The following is a 26,180-nucleotide window of genomic DNA, read 5'->3' on the forward strand; positions in this document are numbered from 1 at the left end:
CTATCTATATATTAAATAATATGCGAAGGGATAAGTATGCATTTAGATGTTGATGAATTTACTTGGATGTTTGAAATGAAGGTTTTTATTGTTAGAGAGTACTATTTTTATTTTTTTTATTTTTTTAGGAAAGAAAAAGTGTGAAATTTGAATTCTAAATATCGTTATTTATAGACAGGAGCTCGCACCGCTTCAATATCCTCTTGGATACGAATTGTGAATTATAATTAAACTTATCTTTCATAATGAATTGTACATGCTCGAACTTGAATTATTTTTTATATTTTAGGTCTAAAATAATTTATTTAAAAATTAATATAGATTACATTATAATTAATTAGATGATGGATCAAATGAGAACCATTTCTTATTGCGAGAACTAATTGTAGTGCAATAACTTAGAGGTTCACTATATTAAATTACACCATTTGTGCAACAAATTAATTTCACATTGTATATTGCGAATTCGTGATATTTACTAAGTGTATGGGCGATTTTTTTTTATTATTATTACGAAAGCACATTAATATCATGGTGGAAATCTTTTTAAATACCTCATATTAAAAAGTAGAAACTTTTACACTCATTAATAAGAATATAAATTTGTTATACCAAAATATGTTAAATTACTATATTACCCTTACTATATATTAATAAATTAAAAGAAATAAAAAGTATAAGTTACGGTTTGCACACGATGGCAAGACACGATCGTGTAGCTACCATGTACAGCCATCGTGTGCATAAGACACGGTCGTGTAGACACCGTATACAGCCATCGTGTGCAGACCGTAACTTATACTCTTTTATTTAGGGGTGTTTTAATCTTTTATTGATTTTGATATGAAAAACTTATACTCTTATGGATGGGTGTAAAAAACTTTTATGTTTTATGCTTTGGTATTAACAGATATATTCTCTATAATATTATTGTAGTGCAATAACTTATAAACTCTGTGTAGAGTTTTCACAATAAGAATGTTCTTACTTGAACCATAGTATTAAATTTCAAGCACAAACGTAAATATAAATATATACCACACGTAATAGTCATATAATAATAATATTTCAATATTTAGAAAGTACAAATATGAAATATTTCATTATACTGTGAAATGTAGAGTTGATTATCATATATGAACACAAGATTATTCTATATTTTTTTCTATAATAGAGTGTACAGTTGGAGATGCTCTAAATTCTTGAAACAAATTTTTTTGATAACCTACGACCACTACCTTGAATGCACATTGAATAACACTCTACAATATAATGGATGTTGGAGATGTTCTAAAATCCTAAATAAATATTCATATATTTTTTGAAACAGAATTTATATATTTCTTTCATGTGAATCTGTGACTTCTATTTTTGGGGCACATTGGATAAACTCGCGTTTCTATACAATAACATACAAAATCACAGTTAGAGATCGAACAATACCCAACAAACAACTCTTAGAAAGTCAGGTGTGTGACACTGACAAGCTCATAAGTTCATAACTATAGACATGTTGATGGATTTATATTTGAGATCTTTTAACTTTAAATTTATCCACTCCACTTCTCTAGACCATCCCCAACAGGGTGCAAGCGCCCGGCTCGAGCCGCCCTGCATCGAACCCCCCCGCATTGGCGTCCCACTTGGCCTCGATCGCCAATTCCAATTTTCGCACACGGCTTTAAGGCACGCGCCTTTAATTAAAAAAAATTGAAATTAACTTTAAAATTTTGATAAGTTATATTTTTTTTTTCCAGACTGTTGGCAGCAGTCTTCTTCATCGTTTTTTTTTTCATTTATTTATCTATAAATACCCCCACCTTCCTACAACACTTTTTACATCAAAATCTATGCACCATTCTTTCGTCTTCTTCCATCTTATTCACATTATTCTTCCCAAATTTTTCATCTAAAAGTGGATAGCGAGTTCAACGATTTTATGAAAAATCAAACTCAGTCTTCGGACATTTTCACTTCTTCCCCGATGGGGTTCTCGCCCTTCTCTCAAAGCTCGAATGTATACGCCACAAGTCTTGAAGCTATCAACTTGAAGGAAACTCATTTCGTTCAAAACGATGATGTTGCGGTGAATCTATCACTCTCCAAAACGACGAGGTCACGCACGGGCTACACTCAGGCAGAGATTGAGCTCATATGCACATTGTGGGATGAGGCTACCCAAAACGCCATCAAAGGTGTCGATCAAAAGACACTCACATATTTGGGGGGAGGGGGGGAGATCACCTGAAAGTTCAACAATGTTTGACCTTTCGGCACTCCTGCTCGCCACAACAAGTATATAAAGTCGCACTTTGAACGCGTCCAAAAAGATGTCAAACTATAAGAGTTGATCTACGAGAAGTGTCGCATCACTTGGGGGAGCTGAATGAGTGATGAGCAAATCACTAAGCAAGCGCATGAGAGCTATTCTGCTAACTATGGGGCTCCATTGAAGTATTTGAAAGTTTGACGAGTTCTATGCGAATTTCAACGTTTCGTGTCAACCGACGAGGATGTCATCTCGTTGAAGCGCTCGGATGGGACATACACAACAAAATCCTCTGAGCCGAGCATGACTACGAGATCCCAAGGCCAGAAAGTGACAAAACGCGACAAAGAGAAAGACAAGAATGTGTAGTCCTCGATGGGTGGGGAGAAGGTGAAATATTACGACGCAATGGACCGCATCGCAAAAGGAATTGAGCTCTTCAACACTCAACGGGAAGCTCTTGATTTTGAAATTCTCAATGCGGACACTTCGAAGATAGATCAACGATAATTGACAGTGCACAGTTCACTGCTAGAAGAAGTTAAGAAGTGCGGAAGATTAATGTAGTTTTTAATTATTGTAATGTTTTTTAATTATTATAATTTTGTTTCAATTATTGTATTTAATTTTAACTAATGTAATGTGACAATTTTAATTTTAATGAAATACTATTAAATTTTAAAATTAAGGAGGCAAGACCAACCCCTTAAACATTAAAGGAGAGATTGGAGATGCTCTCGTACCATAAATTATTCTAGAAAAAAGATGGCGTAAGATGAGAATATGGGATGGTGTGGTCCAGTAAAAGACTACACAATTTCCCATGCAATAGCACAAAAGAGTTCGACAAACTTTCAGAAAATAGGAAAAATAACTGCAAACAAAGTTCATCCGATCCGAATCTATGAGACACACACACGATCCCTGAGTCGTGGCTTTATGATTGTTTGCAAAGGATGAAGCTTATGAGTAGTTAGCCCCAAAGTGTCTACATTTGCTTCTTCTCCATCACCGAGTCGCCACTCCAACTCTTGCACCAATCTACCAATTGCTATACAAGAGATTGTCATGGCTTGAAGAGCTCCAGCACATACTCTCTTCCCCCCGCCGAATGCCATCGTCTTGTGCAGCTCCGTCGTATCATCCTTACCGGAGACAAACCTTTCTGGCCTCCACTCTTCAGGGCTATCCCACACATTCTTGTCCATGTTACATCCATATATGTTTATAGCTATCTGCAAAGGAGATTCTTTGTCGTAATTTGTACGTGACATCAAAGTTTCTACAACGAAGTGCAACTCAATTGGTAAGACACTTCAAAAAATAAAAAAACATGGAACCTCGCTGCCTTCGGGAATGGTATACCCTCCTAACTGCGTTTCTTCGTGCACGTACCGCAGCGGGACTACCGGGACGGGGCTGTGCTTTCGCAGTGTTTCGTGGAAAACTGCGGCCAAGTATGGTAGCCGGCATAGCTTTTCCTCCTTGAGTTGGTCGAATCCGCAGGCATTTTGGATTTCCGACAACAGATAGTTCTATTTCATTGGAAGGAAATAATAATATATAGTTAATACCGGCACACAAATTAGTAAATCATATTAGAGAGGGAGAAAGCAAGATGTCACCTGTCTATTTTGATCTTTAGAAAGCTCATACATGGCCCATTCCGTGGTCACTAACGTCGTGTCCGATGCTTCGATGATGGCTTCCCATAGAAGCATCAGTATTTGCTGCTCCGATAATGTGTCTGCAGCTTCGGATAACAGATGATCTAGATAACAGTTGATTGCCTGCCGTTTCGTTTATTGTTAACAGCAGTTTCAAAACAAACTTCAACTACGCATGTAGAAAAGAGAAATATATGTACCTTGCCAGAAGCAATACGTTTTTTCTGCTGCTCGATGAGGGCCTTCATGACTGCCTCCCTGCGGAAATGCATCTGCTGAATCTTGTTTTCGAAGTGTTGGTTAGGAATCCACTTGAGATAGGAGAAGAAATCTCTCCAGTCCACATCAATGGCACCTTCCATAGGGTCAACTACTAGTATCTTGAACATCTCTTGTCTTGACAAGGTGGTGCCTAGGTCCTCCACATAAATGGATTCAACGACTTCTCCAATAGCCTACGCATAATTAAAGAGAGAGATTTGTTATGTTTAAAGTCTTGGTAAGAACATGAAGCTAAAGGAGGGGGAAAAACAGGCATTTAAAGTAGGCAGACGCACTTGTTTCATTGATAATCCGAAGAGCTCAGACTGAAATATTTTCCTGAAGTTTACTGCTTCGGAAGGATACATTTTGGCATGAGCAAGAAACTGATCACATATGTTATTTATCATTAAATCCCTGTGGACACGGTGGCGTTTCTGCAGTAAGCAGAGCATGATCAATGTTAGTCTCCTCTGCTGTATATACACAAATGTAGCAACGAACAAGCCTCTAGGAAGCACAAACCTGAGCAGTAGGTCCAAGAGTACTTGTAAGCAAATGGCGTTTGGCTGCCTTGTAAAATTCATTGTAATCACTCATGGCAACAATACTTTTATCAGAAGTGAGGATCGTCAAAGCTTTTGACAGCTTTCTAGTTGAGATAGATGAGTATTTCGTGACCATAGCCTAAAGAAAGACAAATCATGTATAGCTTAGTATGTATTCTGCAATCTACAAACACTGTGTTGAAAATCTTGAAGATAGCATCTATCATTCGCTAATATTTGTTCTCATGAACAAATTTGGGGCACTAAAGTACTTAAGAAACATGCAAATCTGAGAGACAAGCAGAAAGAAATTGACCTCTTTGGCAACATCATTAGTGTTGAGCACAATCATGGTACTGGCGCCTGTCTTTATAGAATATATTGGACCATATTTCTCAGACCATTTGGTGAAAGTCTTGTGGGGCTTCTTCTCTTTTAGTTGCAACAAATTTCCAATTACTGGTAAGCCTGGTACCTCTGCATCAAAACCCACATTCTTTATATTAACATTCCCTTATCACAAACGAAATAATTTGACATCAACACCACATGGCTAAACAGAATTTATCGTCGTTTTTCTGTACATCGAATATGTTTGATATAAGCTGGAATATTTTACATCGAAGAGATGTGCCAAAATTTGTCAAAGAATGATTCTTATAATGATCACTACTTTGGCAAAAAATACATGAGGGAGTTTTGAATCACTGATTAATTATATATACAATCTCAGTCCTCTGTAGTCTTTAAAAAAAAAAAAAATCTTTATTAGAATCTGCACTGCAGCATCTTGCTTATTCAGATCAGGCGTAAAATATGAGAGTCGGATCAAAAATAAATTAGACTGTTTAACTTGAGACAGCTTTACTAAAAACCATTAATGTAACAGAGAGCCTATATTTTCGTTTAACAATCAGCAACTTGAGCTATACATATAAATTGCTATTTCAGTTACTTCCACGAATTTGAAGTGTAGAGATCTGAGCTCTAAAGTCAAACTTCGCCGCAAAGCTCATAAGCTACCATTGCAAAAGAAATCATATATATAGAGAGAGAGAGAGAAAGTACTAGGCGGTGGAGGGAAGCTGGAAGATTTTTTCCTTTGATCCTTGACATATTCTCTGATGAAAAACAAAGTGATTCCGCCGATAGCCACCGCAGGTCCGCCGATAGCGGCGGCCACCGGCACAGCTTGAAGACTCAGCAGTGTATCCATTGATAAATGAAAACGAAAACAGCAAAAAGAAACTTTAGACTATTGTTGGTTCACTATCACTCCCTTGGGTTACTGATTTATATATATATAAAACTTTTGATTCCCAATATGCTGCAACAATATGCTGAAGGATAAAACGCCAATAATAAATAAATCCAGAATCGCTGTCCTTATCACAAACTCTTTGGAAATTGAATACTGAGAAATCACATATGTATGTCTGAGTGGGCAGTAGCATTCTGCACTAAACATTCATAGTTGGGACTTGGGCCGTCGGATTGATCATTTATTTCCCTAAAAATTGAGTAGCAAATTCTATTGAAATTAAAGTAATGGAGTATGTCACAAAGCATTTCATCACGTGATAAGAGGAATAAAACCATCAATGAAAAGATTATATCCAAACATGTGTTAAGGGTGTTGGTAATAATAAATTCACTAAAGTAATTTTAGTATTGCCGCATAAACTTCATATGCTATAAATTAATCTTTATAATAATGAATTCTGATAATCACTATATACACACCATTTTACTACAAATGTATGTGACTTTTCATATATTAGTGAGTGGAAGGAAAATGTATACTAAATGAACTGTACTTCATTACTGAATTGCACTTCATTATTGTGACTTTGTGAGGTTGTTAAATGAATATTTCAATTCCTTCTTTTTCTCATTCTTGTCACAAAACATATTTTTACTACTTTCCTAAATTGCTAAATAAAATATAGCATATGCATTTTAAAAGAAAGATTATATATATATGAAAAATTAATATTTCATTCGTCTACGAAAAGTATGATATTTTTATCATTTCTAACATCCACAAAAATATAACGCTGTTTTCTTTTCAAGACATAGACTTCTCATCTTCTCTTTATCTTTTATCCTCACAAATATGCACTAATTACAAAAACAATCATCATTGACTTACATTTAATTCAATCTTAACCATACATCTATATATAATATAAAAGACCAGTTCAACGGTCATATTTTCCTGGCAATTTTTAGCAGTTATTTTTCCAAAGTTTTATCTATATTTGAAAGATCGTGTATGAAGCAAAAATTCAGCTTTTTTTCCTCCTAGATTTCGAATCAACAATAGTGCAATTTTTATCCAAAATCAAACACATTTGAAAACACACAAATTACATAAACATGAATTTCAGCAATAATCCAGAAACTACACCAACAAATTTATCTTAAATAAGAAATTTTCAAAATTTTGAATTTTTTTTTCTTCTTAATTGAGGAGAAGATTGAACTTTTGAATAAAAATTAACTTCGATATGCTTAAACACTACATAAAGAACATTTCTTGAATCTTTTTAGATAGATGATAACTATTTTGAAAGAACTTGAATAATAACCCCGTTGAAAGAAAAAGAGAAGAAGAAGAAGAAATGGTGCTATATTTCCGACGCCACTATAATTGTAATTTCGACGCATTCACTCCAGCGATTTGGGACAATCGAAGCATTCAACTTTACATAATTCTGAAAATACAATTTTCACCGGTATTGTTTATGAGAATTAAGAAGAAGAGGATGAAGCTATTTTGCAGAAGAAGAAGAAAATGCTATAAAAAGAAGATGAAGAAAAAGAAAAATAAAAAGACGACGCGATAGAAAGAAGAAAAAGACATGAAGAACATAAAAGAAGAAGATGAAGAAACTCAGGCGGCGCAAAAGAAGAAGACTTGTCTCATCTTGTATTCTTCGTCTACCATGGATGAAACCTCTTATTTCAAGCAGTACTTACGAAAGAAACCTTGATGTCTTGCTCAAGCAGTTGGCATATGACTGTTCTTTCATTTCATGCTTATTCATACCGCGAACTTCTTACCGTCTTAACTTGGGGTACCAATATCGTATCTCAGGTCATTTACAGTCTTAGAATTCAGTTGCATTGTGCCATTTCCGCCTCCATCATGCCTTTTTACAATGTGTCATCCCAATTACAAAAACACAATAAAATGACTTGATCTAGACTTAAACCCGACACAAAAATAAGTACAAAAATGGGGCTCGTAAATAACCTATTAAAGTGGGACGTCCAAATAAAACAGGACAACATATTGAAATGAGACAAATTAAATAATACTCCCTCCGTCCATGAAAGAACTTCCTAGGAGGAAGTGGCACGGGTTTTAAGAAAAAATATTATTGAGTGTATTGAAAGTGGATAAAAGGTAGTTGAGTGTATTGGGAGTGGTGAAAAGGTGTTATAATTAATATTGAGAGTTGTGAAAAGTGAAAAGTAAGAGGATTATAAGTGGTGGGGTATAGTCCAAAAATAGGTAGGAAGTTCTTTTGTGGACGTCCCAAAAAGGGAAGATAGGAAGTTCTTTCGTGGACGGAGGGAGTATATGAAACAGTTTTTAAATAAGAAACCTTAATGTGAAAACTTACAACTACTACTTTTTTCTTTTTTGAGGAAAAAGACTTATAACTAATACTACTAAGTATTTCTTTTTTGCATATTGAGGGCTATGATTTAAATTATGTTGAGCGTTTATATTTTGTTGATTTTGATTAGTAAGGTATAAATTTAAATGAGTTATGATAATTAATCACATTTTAAACGGGTACATATATATACATTGTAGTTAGGTTTATGGTGGTTGAACTCTAACCTCATCAATTTGGTTAATCTACATGCTCCGCTATATATGATCAACAACTTTGGGTGGCTGCACTTTTGACTTATCGTTTCGTTTCATTGTCGTACAATCGTACTTCAATGTAGTCAACCATTGACACATGGAGGCAGGTGAATATTCGTTGTCGACCGACGTGACACTCAGAGATTTAAAGATACGAAACTATCCTTCAACCTCGAGAGGAACATAGCTGGAATGATGGAAATACCCCTCCGAATTCACATATGAAATTACTAAAATACCCCTCAATTGTAATAGTTCATAAAGAACATGAAAATCATCATTGTAAAAACACATTCAATACTTAAGCATAAATTCTACCCAAATCCATATAAGTTTAAGATTCCTCTTCATTTATTACATTTCTATACCATTAGTTATTCAAAATCATTCTCTCATTCAAATATTCAAACTCCACCTCACATACTCACATTTGCTCAAGAAGATCTCACCACTTCATCGCTAGAAGACGTCGGAAAAGCTCTATTCCAGCGAAGCTATTTTCTATTTCGTTCAGTTTGTGTTAAAGCAAGACCGGAGTTCCGTTTAACAGGTCCGTATATTTTATTTCACGCTTAATATTTGTGTTGGTTAAAATTAGAGTTGTAAATGAACAGAGCCACTCGCAATCTATTCAAGACTCAACTTCAAGAAAGATCATTTGGAGCTTGATTCGATAATAAATAAGCCGAACTCAAGCCTAATTTCGAGCTCGATAATTTTATAGAGTCGAGCTCAAGCCTGACAGTACTCAGCTCATTGAGCTTGTGAACATGTTCATACTCGATTGTTCGTGAACATGTTTGCGAGTTTGTTCACAAACCTTCAATCGAGCATTCAATTTAGTTAGTGCATAAACCTTAAACGACTTGAACTTGAACTTGAGTAAGATATTGATTAAGAAGTTTTTCCTGAATATTTATCGAGTTTGAACTCGAACATCATGTATAGGAACATCTAACGAATTGAGCTCATACTCAAATTCAACATTGTCGAGTATCAGACGAGCCGAGCTCGAATCGAGCTTGAGTTTCAGCTTAGTAACTAGGTGATGAGCTGAGCTCGATCAATAAGATAAAAGCTCGAATCGAGCTTGAGCCGAGCTAAAACACCAAAATATTTAAACGAGTCGAGCTTGAGCCTACTAGTATTCGGGCTTTGGTCGACTCGTTTACAACCCTAGTCGGAACAGCCTTCACCAAGGGTTAATTGTATATAAATTACTGAATTTTTATCAATTTTTTATTTTGCATACAAACTTTAAAATGTAGCGTGATAATTACCGAACTATTGATTTAATCTAATTTTGCTACCAATTGAATTTCAACAAAAATTATTATTGACATTGATTTAATCTGAATGTGCCACAAATTGAAATTTTGGAAAAATTTACTGTTGACAATGTTTTAGATGAATAATATGATTTTACATACTTACGAATGGTGACTACGATGTGCCATCACATGTATCACTTTATTTTCTCGTCGATTATTTTGAGTCGGTTATTTGGTTAATTATGTTAGCAATAAATTTGACCAAAATTAAATTAAACAAAGAATTTAATAATTACCACACTATATTTTAAATTTATATACAAAACAAAATTTGATAATAATTTAATACACTCTAATTATTAAATGGATTATGGCCAAAAAATATACGAACTTTGATGAAAGTTGTAATTTTCACACTAACTTTTAATTAAGCCAAAAAGTACACGAGTTTATAATTTAGTTACATTTTTAATCTGAGTTTGACTTTCGACGAAATTAGAGTTTAATCTAATAAAAAAATTATTTTTAATTCATACCCTAATCGAATCTTCATATTATATGCAAATATAATAAACAAATAATCAAAATATTAAATATGAATTAAAAAACTATTTTTTTTTGGATCAGATTAAACACTAATTTGGTCAAAAGTCAAACTCAACAAAAAATTAAAATAAAATTTAAATTCATGTGATGAAAATTACAACCCTAGTTGGAGTACAATTTTCACCAAAATTTGTGTATTATTATTATTATTATTATTATTATTATTATTATTATTATTATTATTAGGGTTAATTACGCCAAAAACCATGAACTTTGCTCGTATTTTCAAACTTGCCATGAACTTTTTTTTTTATCAAAAATTCCTTGAACTTAAGGGGTTGAACAATTTTTCCATACTTTTCGAAAATCCCCAAATTGAGTGCTGGAATGGCATTTTTGAGTGACCTGAAAAATGATATGGCACCGCCGGACGGGAACCAAAACGACGTCGTTTAGTAGGGCGTAAAACGACGTCGTTTTACCTCAAATTCTAGCCTCCGTCCTCTCCTCTCCGAACTTCGGCGAAGAGCCGCCCACCGGACCGCCCCTGCCCTCAGTTTTGCAGAGCCCTAGTTTCCCAAATCTCTCATTCCTTAATCTCGCCAGAGCGATGAAAGGTGGTGCGAGGTCGGGTGGTGGCGCCGCGCGAAAGGGGACGCAAACCCTAATGAGGTGTGAGGTCGGCAGCGTGAGATTTGGGGAAGAAGAAGATTTTTTAAGGGAGAAGAAGTCGACGGCGGCGATGGATGTTTGGGGAAGAAGAAGAACGGCGCGAGGTTTGTGGTGGACGGCAGCGGTGGAGGTATGGGGAGAAGAAGAATTTCTGGAATGATGCGAGGTCTACGGTGGACGGCGGCGGCGGAGGTCTGACAAGACCGTCAGAGTAGATTTCCATCGCCAGAGCTTATAAGACCGACAGAGCTCTTGCGGCCTTGCGAGTGTTATCAGCTCTGGCAATGGAGTGAAATAACAGCTCTGGCAATGAAATATCAGCTATGGCAATGAAGCGACGTCTTTGACGTGAATTATCAGCTCTGGCAATGAAGCGACGTCGTTTGACGTGAATTATCAGCTCTTCGATTATCGGAGCTGCTGCTGCGTGAATTTGGTGTTGATGGAATTTAGTGATGATGGTGGTGGATTTGGTGATGATGGTGGTGGAGGGCGGTTGAGCGATGGATCTGCGTGGGTGGTTGGCGGCGGTGGATCTGGTGATGGTGATGGTAGAGGGCGGTGGAGAGAGAGGGCGGTAGAAGGGGTTCGATGCGGCGGAAGAGGAAGGCGACTGATCTGGTGATTGTGGGAGGCGGCGTGAGATCTGGAACGACGCGAGAAGGAGGAAGGCGAAGGTGGTATTCCGTCGGAGGAAGACAGCGGCAGTCATTTGGCACCGGTCCACCGGCCGACTTGGAGAAGGGGGAGGGAAAATAATGAATTTTTTTATTTTTTTGTTTATTGTTTTTCCAAGTACGTGCCACATCAGCTCGGTATTACCACGTAGGCGACATGTCAGCTTGGTATTATCACGTAAGCGACACGTCAGCTCAGAGCTTCGCCAGAGCAAAAAAATATGGAAAAATTGTTCAACCCCTTGAGTTCAGGGAATTTTTGATAAAAAAAAAAGTTCATGACAAATTTGAAAATTGGCCCAAAATTTATGATTTTTGGCGTAATTAACCCTTATTATTATTATTATTATTATTATCAAAGATTCAAATGGTAATTGGTACCCTCAAAAAGATTGAAATGGTGGATCATCTGGTTTACCAAGGCCCTTGCGTTGCTACCCCCTCTCTCTATACACGCGCCTGGTTGTCGTCTGTTGTGACCCACGCAAACGATCACTTCATGGGCTCGCATTTATTTATGCTAAACAATTAGAAAGTTTTTTCTTCTTTATGCTACAAACCCTTCTCGTCAAATTCCAATTCGTTCACTCACCTATATTTGTCTGCTTTCTCGATTCCTTCATAACATCTTCTGAACTCTGAATTAGTATTCGAAAAGATGTGAGTTGCAATAGTATCAATAATTTCTCTGGGTTTGAAAGAGATGTGAGTTGCAACAGAATCAAGAATTTTTCTGGGTTTGAGAGAGAGAGAGCAAATATGTGGAATCTGAGGAGGCCTCACTTTCTTCTGGGTTTTGACCCATCCTTTTGCTCTGAAAGACTGGTAAATATTTTTTTTCTGCAAATTTTCCCATTATATGTATATAGATGTGGATGATTTGCTAGTGTGCGTCTATTATTTTCTATATCCTGCTTGTTTTATGAATAAATTTAATTAAATAAGTGGGTTACGATGTAATGTGGTTCAAGATTGTATCTGATGGTTCAGAATGAAATCTTTAAGCGTCTGAAATTATAGGTTAGGGAGTTGATTTTCAGATTCACTTTTTCCACTTGGATTAGACACCCGCATTTTTTCATTAAAGAATGAAAGAGCTGATTGACATGCAATACCTCAACATTGTCTGACACCTTACTATATGTATATATATATATATCCAGTTTCAGAAAAGTAATAGACATTATATTGGGGCGTATTGAGTGTCTATTTATACCACTCCCTTTGTCGTTCCTGAATATGGAAATCTTTCTTCTTTGTATGATAAATAATGGCGTTTGATGGGCTTGGGGATAGTTTGGAACTGAAGAAGGATGTAGAAGCTATGCTTTTTGATGCTAGATTATAGTTCTGTGTATGCAATGGAAGAACTAAAGGGCTGCTATCAATGTTAACTTTCATAGCTTTACTTGTTATAATATCAGTGCTGCATTTATCTTTGACCTAGGCTATTTTCTGTTTCAAATATATTAAGCAATTCACACACCAAAGGTTCAGTATAGACTTCATTTGTGTGAACCATTTGTAAGAAGCATCTGTATGAACTATCTTTTAGAATGTGGAAGGTTCCACATATAATTTTGTATGCATATAAATTTCATTAGTATTTTAACTTCATTGGCTGCAAGCCTGCAAGTAGTTCTGCCCTCATTTTACTGATCACATGCGCCTCTTTTTCCCTCAGAACATACCATGTAACTTTGTAAAATATATGGAAGGAACAGCACCTGGGACAGCAGTTTTAGTAGGTCCTAGTGGGAATAGTTGGTTTGTCGATTTGATTCTGGTTGAAACCGGTTTGTTCCTCAATGATGGATGGGCTGATTTTGTGAAAGATCACTTTCTTGAACACGGTGATTCGATAGTTTTTAGGTATGACGGAGATTCAAATTTCACATTGCAAATTTTTGACCGGAGCATGTGTGAGAAGCAAGCTGCATTTACTGCTCAAAGCAGCCAAGATGTGAGTAGATATGATAGTAATGTGGTCAAGAAAAGAGAAAGGGAAAGATCAGCTCTCCTAGATAGCATTATTGAAGGAGTTCCCAAAAAGATGAGGTGCTCCCAACTACAGTCTGATAGCATGTGTGATGCTCATGAAAACCATACAAATTTGGTCAACGCAGAAGATTGGATGCAACAAGCTGATGGCAACAGTAACATGAAGAATGCTATTACAGTTGCTCTACCTCTCGCAGCTGTTCCACGTGACTATGCAGGTAGTGTTGGTTAAAAGTGCTAGGTGTGAGGCTATGGTATTGTGGGAGTATATTGTTGAAATCCTTGAGTTTCTTTTAATCCGTATAATTACTAAATCCATACAAATTTAATAATGGCCAATGGCCAATATATATTTATCATTGACATAATACATTGTATAGTACTTGGGTTTTGGCATCTTATTCGTTATAAATTATGCTATTTTTAAAACTAATTGATTTTGGTGATAAGTTTGAAAGAACTCGTAGCATTATGAGAGTCTGTTTTGTTCTCCTATTTGTCTTTACCTTTATTCAATATTTTAGGCTTTTGATGCAGATCGCAGAACCACAAATCTAGATATACTGTTGTCTGCTTCAGAGGCAGAGAGAATTGCCCAATCATTCAAATCGTCTTTCCCCAGCTTTTTGAAAGTCATGAAGCGATTCAACATAAGTGGTTCTTACACTCTGGTGAGTGCTATATTGCTATCTTGACTCTTCTCATTTTTAATTGTTGAAACATTTTTTCTGTATGTTGTATTATAGTTATTCAGCAGTGGATGACACTAGGCAAAAAAAAAGAATGAAATTTATGGGAATAATGCCTTGAGTTAGTGCATTGGCCAACATTCGAAGCTTCTTTTCGTTTTCATCGTCTTTTATGTTTTACTTCTTAATAAACTCTCCTTTTAATGCTGCTGTTGCTCTTCTAAATTACTAATTCTTCTGTTTGTTATTTTCTTAAGTCCTCTTGGGAATAGTATGCTGATGACATGTAGACATAATATCTTATAGATTTTGCTTTAGTGCAGCCACTTCAGTGCGCAACTTGTAGCATTATTTTGATGTGCTGGAAGGACCAGACCTCCTAAGCATTTGCAGTTCCTTTTTTTCTGCACTAGTATTTACTGTTTTTATATTGTTTTGATTTCTTTTCAGAATGTCCCCTATCAGTTTGCAACTGAACACCTGCCAAAATGCAAAGTAAAGGTTGTGCTTCGTAATTTAAGAGGAGAGAGTTGGACGGTGAATTCAATTCCGACAACAAAAGTCCAAACATCACATACTTTTTGTGGAGGATGGCTGAGTTTTGTACGTGACAACCATATTGATGTAGGAGACATTTGCATCTTTGAGCTTCTGCTCAAGTTTGAGATGCAGGTGAGAATTCTTAGAGTGGGAAAGGAAGGGATAGATGGTCATAATGGTGAGGCAGATCTTAGAGGGAGAAGCAATGGTTGCTCAACAACATCAAATAAAATGTCAAGACGTAAATCAAAGAAAAAAATTGAAACATCTCATAGTATTAAAGGATCCGCTATATGCTCTCTATCAAATAATTGCGTCACGGAATCAGGTGATAATCTCTCATTTTTATGCTTAAGGTGTTATTCCATCTTCCATTTTCTAAGATGCTGCAGGCTTGCATTGAGCTTTGTTATATTCAAAAAATTTCACAGAGATCCTTAAAAGGTTTGGCTCCCTTGAAAAACAAGGTTCTCTTAAAGGTTGTATGTCAATGAAGTCTGCTCCTGAAGAAAAAATGGCTGCTCAATATTTCGTTTCAAGTTATCCCCATTTTGTTAGAGTTATGAAAAAGTTCAACATCAGTGGTTCATACACTCTGGTGAGCAGTTATTAGTTTCATTTCACCCTTTCTTTTTATTTGATTTCAAACATATATTTGTTCTCAAAACCAAATCAAAATATGTTGTATGCATTCATGTGTGAACTTGACAATACCTCTATTCTTTGTATCAAGTATGTTGACCACATGGAACTTTTTTTTTGATAAATTTACAATATTAAATAAAGAAATTAAAAGGCCGTGCCACACAGGGGACTCGAACCCAAGACCTTTGGCCTTAGGCATTAACCCCTTACCGCTTGGCCAACACACGCACACAACCACATGAAACTTTATAGTAGGAAGTCTTATACATTATATATAAAATTTGAAATTTATTTATAAAAATCAGAAAATGAAAGGCATTGGTATTAATTGATGTTAACTCTTGCATCAATTGTCGCTCTACTTCTTGTAGACTTGTAGTTGATATGCAAGATAAGTAGCTTAGGTGAGTTTTATTCAGGCATAAATATTGAAGAAACTAATAGAACTATGATACTCTAGTCATAAGGGCGTGTTTACTTATCATGATTGATACAATACATGATTGAGTATTTTTATCCTCATTATTAGGATTTCCCCAGTCCCACCCTTTTAGTGGGATATGAATCAACACAATTAGCTCAAATGGTAGGAATTATCAAGGGCCTTCTGAGATCCCAAAGTTCCAGTCTGTCTTAGTAAATAATGGATCATAGTTATGAATAGCGCACATCGCGCGCGCGATCGCGCGTCGCGGTGCGTCGCGCACAATCATCGCACCGCAGCGCGATTTACTGGGCACTTTCCATTCGCGCGCGCTATTCGCTGGTCGCGCTGATCGCGTGCGCTATTGAGAAGTCTGCATGCAATGTTTTAAAAAATGATTTGAAACAGCGCTTGAACGCCGCCTTGAAGCGGTGCGGTAGGAATAGGATCCCGTTTGGCAAGTGGCGTTCACATAGGTGCTGCGAAAATTCATGGGCTGAATGAATTTTAGCCTTAATTTAAATGGGCTTTAATAATTTAGGAGTAATTAGAGTTTTAATTGAAGTAAAAGACTCCAGATTATAAAAATTAAGAAAAAAACCTAGCAGCAGCACAACACACCGACCCAGCTTCTCTCTCCTCTCCTATTCTCTCCAACTCACAGCAGCAGTCTCGAGGAGCAGCTGCCAGATTATAAAAATTAAGAAAAAAACCCCTGTTTTTATATTAACTAGACATATTATGGATATTTTTTTTATGATTATGATATATATTATGTCTTTATATATTTCTGCGCGATATATTCAAAAAGCGCGCGATTCGCAATGTGCGATGCGCGATCACCCTAGGACAGGTTTGCGCGAGCGTGCGCGATGCGCGATTAATAACTATGTAATGGATTAGCCTATAGTATTTTTATCTATAGGGACTAATCCTCAAAAGTAAACGCCCCCTAATAGATAGGTAACTCTTATAAGACTTCATTGACCTTGGTGATAGGCTGATAGCATGTTGAATTAATGTAACCTGTTGGTTTCTGAACTTTATCCAATAATTCAGGAACCGATCAACCCTCTTAAGGAGAAGAGGTTGTGTCCTGTTGTTCATTTGTAACCTAAGGTGTATAATCATTTATTTACTATATCATTGTCATGTATCTACTGTGTGGTGCGTAGTTCTGATATAACGGATCTGTTGTTTTAACTCGTACATCGCTGCCTGATCAGTTGCTGAGAAATTTCTTACTTTATAATACAGAAAATTCCATATCAGTTTTCCATGGAACACCTGCCAAACAGCAAAACAGAGATTGTTCTTCGTAATTTAAGTGGAAAATGCTGGACCGTAAATTCTATCCCCACTCTAAAGGTCCAGACTCTGCATACTTTCTGTGGAGGGTGGATGGCTTTTGTTCGTGATAATGATATCCAAATGGGAGATATTTGCATCTTTGAGCTTGTTGGGAAATGTGAAATGCGTGTTCACATATGTGGAATTGGGAAGAAAGGATTGAATTATCAGCATGGAACAAAGAATCTTTCCATGCCATAAAATTTGGATGGCAATTGGTATGTACAGTAACTACCAAGGTGAGCTTTTCTTTACTGGCTTCTTCTTTCGACTGATGCCTTCAAAACTTAAGTTGTATTATTGACGAATTTTCATTTATCAAATGAGTTTGGTTGGCTTATTTCTGCCATACACTTGTTTGTTGAGCTATAGTTTTTATCAAGAGATTGGTAAGTATTGGACAAAGTGGGAGTTAACTTGTAATAAGGGATTTGAGAATTTGTTGTTTTTAAGTTTCATTAAGCTATATATTATTCTCAACTAATGCCTTCAAATGAGTTTGGTTGGCTTATTTCTGCCATACACTTGTTTGTTGAGCTATAGTTTTTATCAAGAGATTGGTAAGTATTGGACAAAGTGGGAGTTAACTTGTAATAAGGGATTTGAGAATTTGTTGTTTTTAAGTTTCATTAAGCTATATATTATTCTCACCAAGGTGAGCTTTTCTTTACTGGCTTCTTCTTTCGACTGATGCCTTCAAAACTTAAGTTGTATTATTGACGAATTTTCATTTATCAAATGAGTTTGGTTGGCTTATTTCTGCCATACACTTGTTTGTTGAGCTATAGTTTTTATCAAGAGATTGGTAAGTATTGGACAAAGTGGGAGTTAACTTGTAATAAGGGATTTGAGAATTTGTTGTTTTTAAGTTTCATTAAGCTATATATTATTCTCAACTGGACTTCCAATTTTTGCAGAGTGAACTTCCAGGATTGTGAAAGCAGGTCCTCCTCCAGCTGCACATATTTGTACTTGAACTGTTACTGAATAATAACTGGTTAAAGGAAATGAAGAGACATTTATTGACTATAGATGTCTTCTTTAACAGTGTAAACTTATGCTGGATGTTGTTGGTGTCTGTAACTGAAGATTAATTGCCTTGAAACACTCTGTGAGGGTCTGTTGTATTACATTTTCCAAGTGCTGCTTCAGCATGATTTTTCTTGAATGACAACTGGACAGGGAGACTGATGCTAAGTCTGTACAGCTTGTAGTTAGCAATTAGAGCTTAGTCTCTTGTTTATATGTGACTTTGGTTTAGCAAAATTTTCATCCTTTAGCTCTTTGCACAGTAATGGATTGCATGCCGAAGCTCACAACGACGAAATGAGCTAGCCCACAACCTTGTGGGCAACCCTGAAATTTCCTTGCTGCGTTCTACTTGTTTTGTGGTAGAGTGATTTTATTTTCATTTCCGTTTACTGTGGAATACTTTCTTTAGTTTGATGTTGCTCTGTGTTTTAACTTTTAACCTCCATGAGTCCATGACTCCTGTTTTCATAAATGTGCTGCCTGTTTTAATTAATTGAACTGAGCTTTGAATTTGAAAAGAGTTCTCTAACCTGTTTGCATTTTTCATTCATCTCATACTATACGTTTGAAGGATCTTTGAGTCCCTCAGCATCTACCAGCGTTGTTTAACCTATTTAATCTTACGTAATCTGTCAATTTTCATTTTGATATTATTAGGAGTAGGATAAATAAATTTACTTTTCTGATATTATGAACCAAGTTTTAAAATTTATGAAAAACTCTAATTTGAAAAAAAATATGAAAAATTAATTAAAAATTGAATAAGTTTAAAGTTCATGTATTTATAACTAAGTTTTAAAGTTTATGTTAAATACCAAAAAGTGAGTAAGTTCATGTATTTTTATAGTTAGAATTTAAAGTTCATGTTAGATATTAAAAAATGAGTAAAGTTCATGTATTTATAATATGAACAACTGATTATACACCAATTACTTATTATAATGTTACCGAACATCAACCCAATAATGATTTTACCAACAAAGAGATGGGTTCGAAAGGACTACCGAAAAATGAAACACTACTATTACAGTATAGGATTTCTATATATATTTATTCCTTGGTGATATATACTTTGGTATAATTTAAATAAAACATTAATTTTCATTATTGCGTAACTATGATAATACATTTCTGACAAATAGAGCGTGTTTTATTAAAAAAAACACACACACACAAACCAAAAAAACAATAACCATTCAATTTAAACATTTAATGTATATTGTTATCTGTTAGCATATAACGAATATTCTGCAAATTGCAAAATTCTATTTTGACTTAATTGGTTTTGGGGTTTATTCCCACTCTTGTAAAGAGTATATATGTTTATCTCAGATACGGATTTTAACAAGTCATGCTATATACGAGATTACAATGTATTCCAAGTATTTCGATTTCTTCATTCAATATCTATAATATTAAATTATTATCTGTACTATATTAAAAATGAAATTGAAAATTTCAAATTGATTTCAAATCAATTTCAAAATTGAGTGGCAATTTTGTAGTTAGAATAAAATTGAAGGTTTATTTATAAGTTATACATCTTTTCTTTTTCTTTTTCTTTAACTTCTTATTTTTCTATTTTATTTCTTTTTTAAAATTGTGAAATTCGACTAATTATAAAATATTTGATATGCCTATCAAATTAAGATCGTGACAAGAGCTTTAATTTGATATATGTTATGTAAATATTTGATTTAAAATTTAAAATTATATTTATTTAAATATTAAAACTTAAGAAAATTCTCTCTCCTTTGTCCTCTTTTTTTTTTTGAATAAATCTATTTTTTTTCAATATCTTTTAACTTATATTGTTTTCTTTTTTCACAATATCATTTTTTATTAATATGAATTATTCTTTATTATTTTTATATTAAACTAAAATACATTTATTTTTAATTATATTTAGAACTTTTATATAATAATAAAATGATAATCAATTTTATATATAATAAAATATAAAAATATTTTTCGTGCATTGCACGAGTGCAAATGCTAGTTATATTAGTATACAATAGCTAGTGTAATTGATTGGCGACATCAACATCAGAGTATATAAAATTAAATTTGTGCACCACATGGACAAAATGCTAGTCATCTTAAAATTAATATCAAGCCACTTATTGTCCGAAAAAATCAAGCACAATTTTTTTATTATCTCGATTTATATTTGGTAAATAAGTAATTCTTATATGTATATATGAAGAATTTAATAATTTTGAAGACGGGTGACGATGAAGTCAAACCTAAAAACTCGATTAATAACAAATTCTTATATTTGTAAATTGTAATGTTGCATAACCATTTTTTGGATGATAAAGCAGACGATCTTTGACCCAAAAATTGGAGGATTGGAATGACTAATGAGCGTAAATGGTGGAGAATATTTCAATCTTAACTAGACTTCCAAGTCACAATGTCAAATTTTGGGACTTTTCTTTAGTCAAGATTTTTTCCAAGTCTTCCACTAACACTTGTTAATTTCTCGTCTGTCTTGCGTCACATTTACTTCCGGCCCAATTACTGAACCCTAAATTATATCTGCTCGACTCAAATGTTTACCATCAAATAGCGATAACGCACTATAAAAATTATCTATTTTATTTAATATTTTTATATCTTTTAAAAGCTTCAATGTCATGTTGATTTTTTTTTATTAAACTCCACAAAACGGAAATCTAAATAAAAAATATTCATATTCTCCAGATCACAATAAAAATTTTACTTTAAAATCAATCAAAATGTACATCAGTTTAATTTGACTATATGTAATTTTTAGGATTTTAAAATTAATGCAATTTAAATTTGAAGTAAATTGTGTGATTTAAATTTATGTAATTAAACTTAAATGAAAAATGGAAAAATCAAAACTAAAAAAATCATGTAAGCTATCATGTAACTCCAATGCAGCCTCTTTACACCATGTGGTCCCCCTCATCAAGTAAGCTATCATGTAATACCAATGTGGATGCTCTTAACTATATGTCATGTCATTAACATGTATGTCAACATAGAAAATATTTTGTCATATTTGAATTTGTGTTGTATTCGGATTAAGTACCGAATTTGTGTTCAAATTGTGGATATATCCTTGATAAGTTGAGTAATCTTAATAAATTGAATATTATTAGCTCGACACGCTAATCATCCGACCAACATAATTTACCACTAGTCTCGACAGTATAAAATATTTGAGATAAACCATGAGTGGGGGGACTCTATCACAATTTTTTCAAAGGATGGCAATAGAGACTAATCATCTTGTAATTTAGATATTGTTCGAACATTATCTCGACAGTATAAAATATCTCAGATAAACGATGAATAATTTGAGAAATTTCAAAACAATTTGTCGACGCAAAAGAGAGAAAAAATGTACTTCTAAAGGCGGCTAATCGAATTAAATTTTGGATATGTAAAAGGCGAAAAGTCCGAATATGACCTAAGAAAATATCTATATATTAAAACATTTAATATAATTTAATTCGTCGTTCCAAATTGTTAGTTTGTCCGTATTTCTATATCATTTGAGATCCACTGTATCAAATTTGAAATTTCTTATTTTTATTTTTTTTATTTTTATTCATTTTTAAAAAAATATAATTTACTAATTTATATTTTTCATTTAAGTTTACAATTATTAACTATATGATTTATTCCACCTATTTAAAGTACATAATTATTTAATTTCTCTTTTATTAGTTAATAATTTTTTTGAGTGGGATTAGTTAAATAATTTATTAGTACTGATAAATTCAAAATTAAAGTATAATAGTATAATTTTTTGAAATAAAACTAAAATAGTAGTAATTTATAATATTATTATTATATATGTCCCACTTCACTTGGCCTTTTTTTTTTCAATCTATTGGCAATGTTATTTAGGAAGATAAGAGTGCGAAGATGTGTGAATATATTTAATAGTAATTATAATGTACAATGATTATTCAAAAAGAAAAATAAGCTCAAATAGAACAACTCAAAGTCTTAAAAGAAAATAAAAATCAAGGTAAATGAGATTAATACAATAATAAGTTTTATTTTATATAAAAAATATTATTAAAATAATAAATATAATAATAAGATATAATAACATAAAAAAATAGAGGAGAATTATCCCATATACGGACGATTAGTTTGGCAGAAGAAAATTTTCAGCCGCCATTAATCAGCTAATTAAAATTACAATCCTATATTTGTAGGCGTAGCCTCCTCTATAAGAAGGAGGTGGAGCTAATTAAAATATTTCATCAACAGAATTTCTGTAAGTCATCTCATTTCCTTCTCAATGGCTTTTCGCTTCATGTCTGCAATGCTCACATCAGCGCTGCTCCTCATGGCGACTATGGATTTCACAGGTTAGCTATCTTTATCCTACATTCTCCTCAAATTACATTCCAAAACTCAACATTCTCATCTCCTCTGCAAAATTAGAGTTAATATATCAAAATATTCATCGTGTTATTATAATATGATAAAAAATAATCGTACAGATAAAAAAACAATTATATACTAGTATTTTTCATTTAAAGTACCGATTAATCTTTAGTTCATGACTTAGAAGCTTCGTGGTTATGAATTATATATAAAATAAGGTCAATTTTAATGACGAAGAAGCTTCGTGATTGTGAATCATGAGCAAAATAAGGTCAATTCAGGATCAACATGATTTTTGAACATGAATTATAGATAAAATAAGATCAATTTACAACTAAAAAAAATTAAAAAGCCTATAATTATGAATTGTAAACGAAATATGGTCAATTCAAGACTAGAGAATAACTTTATGATAGTGAATTATTATGATAATAAGAGTAAAAATGTAAAACTGGAGTATGTATTAGTATATTTTTTAAATTACTTTACGATAACAAAATATGAATATTAATTAGTTGATAATTATATATGGGTACACAATATGTAAAGACAAGCGTTGAGGTGATGCAGTTGGTCAGACGGGCGTGTGTTACGGGATGCTCGGGAACAATCTACCGGCGGCGAGCGACGTGGTGGGTCTGTACAACCAGAACAACATCCGGCGAATGCGATTGTACGACCCCAACCAGGCCGCCCTGGGCGCCCTCCGCGGCTCCAACATCGAGCTGATGCTCGGCGTCCCCAACACCGACCTGCAGAGGCTTGCAGCCTCCCAAGCCAACGCCAACGCCTGGGTCCAAACCAACGTCCGCAACTACCCGAACGTGCGGTTCCGCTACATCGCCGTGGGGAACGAGGTGAGCCCCATCCGCGACACCGCCCAGTACGTGCAGTTCGTGCTCCCGGCCATGCGCAACGTCTACAACGCCATCTCCGCCGCCGGGCTGGGGAACCAGATCAGAGTCTCCACCGCCATCGAGACAGGCGTGCTGGCCACCTCGTACCCGCCCGCCGACGGGGTGTTCAGGTCCGACGTGACGTCGTATCTCAACCCCATCGTGCGCTTCCTGGCCGACACGCGGGCCCCGCTGCTCGTCAACTTGTACACTTACTTCTCTTACATTGGCAACAAAGGGAGCATCGCCCTTAACTACGCGCTTCTACAGCCCAACAGCGGAATCACTGTGCCCGGCGGGATACGCTACGACAATCTCTTTTACGCCATCTTGGACGCCATGTACGCCGCCCTCGAGAAGAGCGGCGGCCCGGCCGTCGAGATCGTCGTGTCGGAGAGTGGCTGGCCCTCCGCGGGGGGCGACACCACCACGATTGATTACGCCAGGATCTACAACAATAATTTGATTCAGCGTGTCAAGACTGGGACTCCCAAACGGCCGGGCCGGGCCATTGAGACCTACATTTTTGCTATGTTTGACGAGAATCAGAAGGGCGGGCCTGACTATGAGAGGAATTTCGGGCTTTTTAGGCCCAATAGACAACCCAAATACCCAATAAGCTTTAATTAGTTTTAAACATATAGACACACCTTCTAATAAGGACTCTGTGCTAGTCCCCATCTATTTGAATAAGGTTGCTATTTCGCCATACAATTACTATTACCGCATCAAATTTGAAGGTTTAAACATACCCATGTGTTTGTAGCAAGAAGCTTTATCTATTGCATTTCATATTTTAATGTAGTAACTTGATACACCGTGAGACATATTCAAGGCTGGTTTCACTTTCACCTTCAGGCGATAGAGGCGGGCCCACGTGTTGCAGAGAGGTGATTTTCTGAGTTGGTCAGGGCTCCCTAATCATGCAGACAGGGCCGGTCCTGTATCTCACAGGGCCCTAAGCAAAAATTAAAAAGTGGGCCCTTATAAAAAAAAATTATATTGACGAAACAACAATAATATATTAACGTAAACTTTTTCAACCAATCATTCAAAAGAGTTTTCAATCAAAAGAGAAGAAAATATAAGTTACTAAAGAATTCAACATTAACAATATGATCTAAATGAAGAAAAGAACTTTCATAAGACGAAGCTATGTAAATAAATACCTTATAATATGGTTCACCATAGCAACAATATTGAATGCAATCTGTCCCCACAATATCTAACCAAAACACAATTTAATTTCTTGTATATCTAGCAAGGATAAAAAAGACAAAAATATTAGGATTTGAGAAAAAATAAATAATACAACAAAAATTAGTTCAAAATAGGGATGAGTTTCTTACTTTATCTAAATATAACACGTCTTGCATTTTTAGAGACAGATGTATTTATCAAGTTTGTGTAATCTAACTGATCAACCAATTTTCTTTCAATTGATAACATAGCCAACCCATTCAACATGTCTTGCGACATAGTTGATCGTAGATAAATTTTTTGATTCACTTTTTTTTAGAATGTCTTTTCAGTTATTGCATTTATTTTTGAAATACTATTTGACAAAAATAATTTTTATATATACTATATATAAAAAAAAAATTGGGCCCCCAAAAATTTGGGGCCCTATGCGGCAGCATGTTGAGCATGCCCTCAGGTACGGGCCTGCATGCAGACCGAGTCGTAAATGATACTTTTACTGATAATAAATTGATGACACTTTTATTAATAACAAATAAAACTATGAACATAAGTAATAGAGAATACTCTCTCCGTTCACAATTTGTGTTCTAATTTTTTTTTTTTTTTGGTTCATTCACCAATTCGTGTCCTACTCATTTTTAGTAATTATTTATATATTTTTTAATTGGTGAGTCTCAATAAACAATACACTTTTTTTCCACTAAACTAATAAACAATACACTTTATGGGTTTCTTTTTCCACTCAATTAATAAAACAATACACTTTTCTTAAAACCCGTTTCCTCCCCAAGGTCACGAATAGGTGGACGGAGGGAGTAATATTTTTATTAACAATATATATTTTTTAAATATAAATGATACGTCACAAGTGATATTTTTTATAAAAGCAAATAACAATTTATATAAAATAAATGAGACATTACAAGTAACACTTTTAACCGAAGAATTTGCAACTTTTTTTAAAATTCCATTTCCTTTTTCTCTTTAACTTTCTTGTTCTTTTCTTTCATGAAATTTCAGCTATAATAAAATATTCAATTTATATATTAAGTTAAAGATCATGATAATTTTTTTTATTTAATACTATATGCTAAGTCAGAAATGGATTTTAAATGTAAAAACTATGATAATTGAAACTTTAAATTAAATAAATTTCTCTAATCTGTATCCTCTTTTTTGAATAGACAGATTTAAAATTCATTTTTAATTTTTTTTTCTTTTCTATT

General features: G+C 34.6%; 3 protein-coding genes across 4 annotated transcripts; 2 read left to right on the forward strand and 1 right to left on the reverse strand.

Moving 5' to 3' along the window:
- Positions 1 to 3,040: 3,040 nt before the first annotated feature.
- Positions 3,041 to 6,302, reverse strand: LOC131010400 (ent-kaurene oxidase-like). The gene is made up of 8 exons (XM_057937900.1): positions 5,814 to 6,302; positions 5,062 to 5,222; positions 4,723 to 4,884; positions 4,494 to 4,634; positions 4,137 to 4,391; positions 3,895 to 4,059; positions 3,610 to 3,804; positions 3,041 to 3,504 (listed from the first exon to the last, which is right to left on the reverse strand). Exons 1-8 carry the CDS (start codon positions 5,959 to 5,961, stop codon positions 3,172 to 3,174), a joined length of 1,560 nt encoding a protein of 519 aa, XP_057793883.1. The 5' UTR covers positions 5,962 to 6,302; the 3' UTR covers positions 3,041 to 3,171.
- A 5,865-nt stretch (positions 6,303 to 12,167) lies between these two features.
- On the forward strand, positions 12,168 to 18,643 carry LOC131010401 (B3 domain-containing protein Os01g0723500-like). 2 transcript variants are annotated; one of them, XM_057937901.1, is made up of 7 exons: positions 12,168 to 12,622; positions 13,482 to 14,016; positions 14,336 to 14,469; positions 14,938 to 15,355; positions 15,459 to 15,625; positions 17,354 to 17,685; positions 18,364 to 18,643. In XM_057937901.1, exons 1-6 carry the CDS (start codon positions 12,557 to 12,559, stop codon positions 17,645 to 17,647), a joined length of 1,614 nt encoding a protein of 537 aa, XP_057793884.1. In that variant the 5' UTR covers positions 12,168 to 12,556; the 3' UTR covers positions 17,648 to 17,685; positions 18,364 to 18,643. The 2 variants fall into 2 exon arrangements, with proteins under 2 accessions (XP_057793884.1, XP_057793885.1); XM_057937902.1 differs by having other exon boundaries at positions 12,184 to 12,622; positions 15,495 to 15,625.
- Positions 18,644 to 22,593: 3,950 nt separating this feature from the next.
- On the forward strand, positions 22,594 to 24,500 carry LOC131010402 (glucan endo-1,3-beta-glucosidase, acidic-like). Its single transcript, XM_057937903.1, has 2 exons — positions 22,594 to 22,836; positions 23,426 to 24,500. The coding sequence occupies exons 1-2, from the start codon at positions 22,767 to 22,769 to the stop codon at positions 24,379 to 24,381; spliced, it is 1,026 nt and encodes a 341-aa protein (XP_057793886.1). The 5' UTR covers positions 22,594 to 22,766; the 3' UTR covers positions 24,382 to 24,500.
- Positions 24,501 to 26,180: the final 1,680 nt, after the last annotated feature.

Source organism: Salvia miltiorrhiza, chromosome 2 (genome assembly GCF_028751815.1).
Source record: "Salvia miltiorrhiza cultivar Shanhuang (shh) chromosome 2, IMPLAD_Smil_shh, whole genome shotgun sequence".
NCBI classification, from domain to species: domain Eukaryota; kingdom Viridiplantae; phylum Streptophyta; class Magnoliopsida; order Lamiales; family Lamiaceae; genus Salvia; species Salvia miltiorrhiza.

Bases quoted from the DNA above. Each gene is read 5' to 3' on its own strand.
- LOC131010400 (XM_057937900.1), bottom strand. From the start codon at position 5,961: ATGGATACACTGCTGAGTCTTCAAGCTGTGCCGGTGGCCGCCGCTATC. The intron at 3,805-3,894 runs GTGACATCTTGC...CCAATGAAATAG, and splicing joins CTAAAGATCAAAATAGACAG to AACTATCTGTTGTCGGAAAT. The intron at 3,505-3,609 runs GTTCCATGTTTT...TCTCCTTTGCAG, and splicing joins CCATTCCCGAAGGCAGCGAG to ATAGCTATAAACATATATGG.
- LOC131010401 (XM_057937901.1), top strand. From the start codon at position 12,557: ATGTGGAATCTGAGGAGGCCTCACTTTCTTCTGGGTTTTGACCCATCC. The intron at 15,356-15,458 runs GTGATAATCTCT...AAAATTTCACAG, and splicing joins TAATTGCGTCACGGAATCAG to AGATCCTTAAAAGGTTTGGC. The intron at 15,626-17,353 runs GTGAGCAGTTAT...TTTATAATACAG, and splicing joins TCAGTGGTTCATACACTCTG to AAAATTCCATATCAGTTTTC.
- LOC131010402 (XM_057937903.1), top strand. From the start codon at position 22,767: ATGGCTTTTCGCTTCATGTCTGCAATGCTCACATCAGCGCTGCTCCTC. The intron at 22,837-23,425 runs GTTAGCTATCTT...GAGGTGATGCAG, and splicing joins GGCGACTATGGATTTCACAG to TTGGTCAGACGGGCGTGTGT.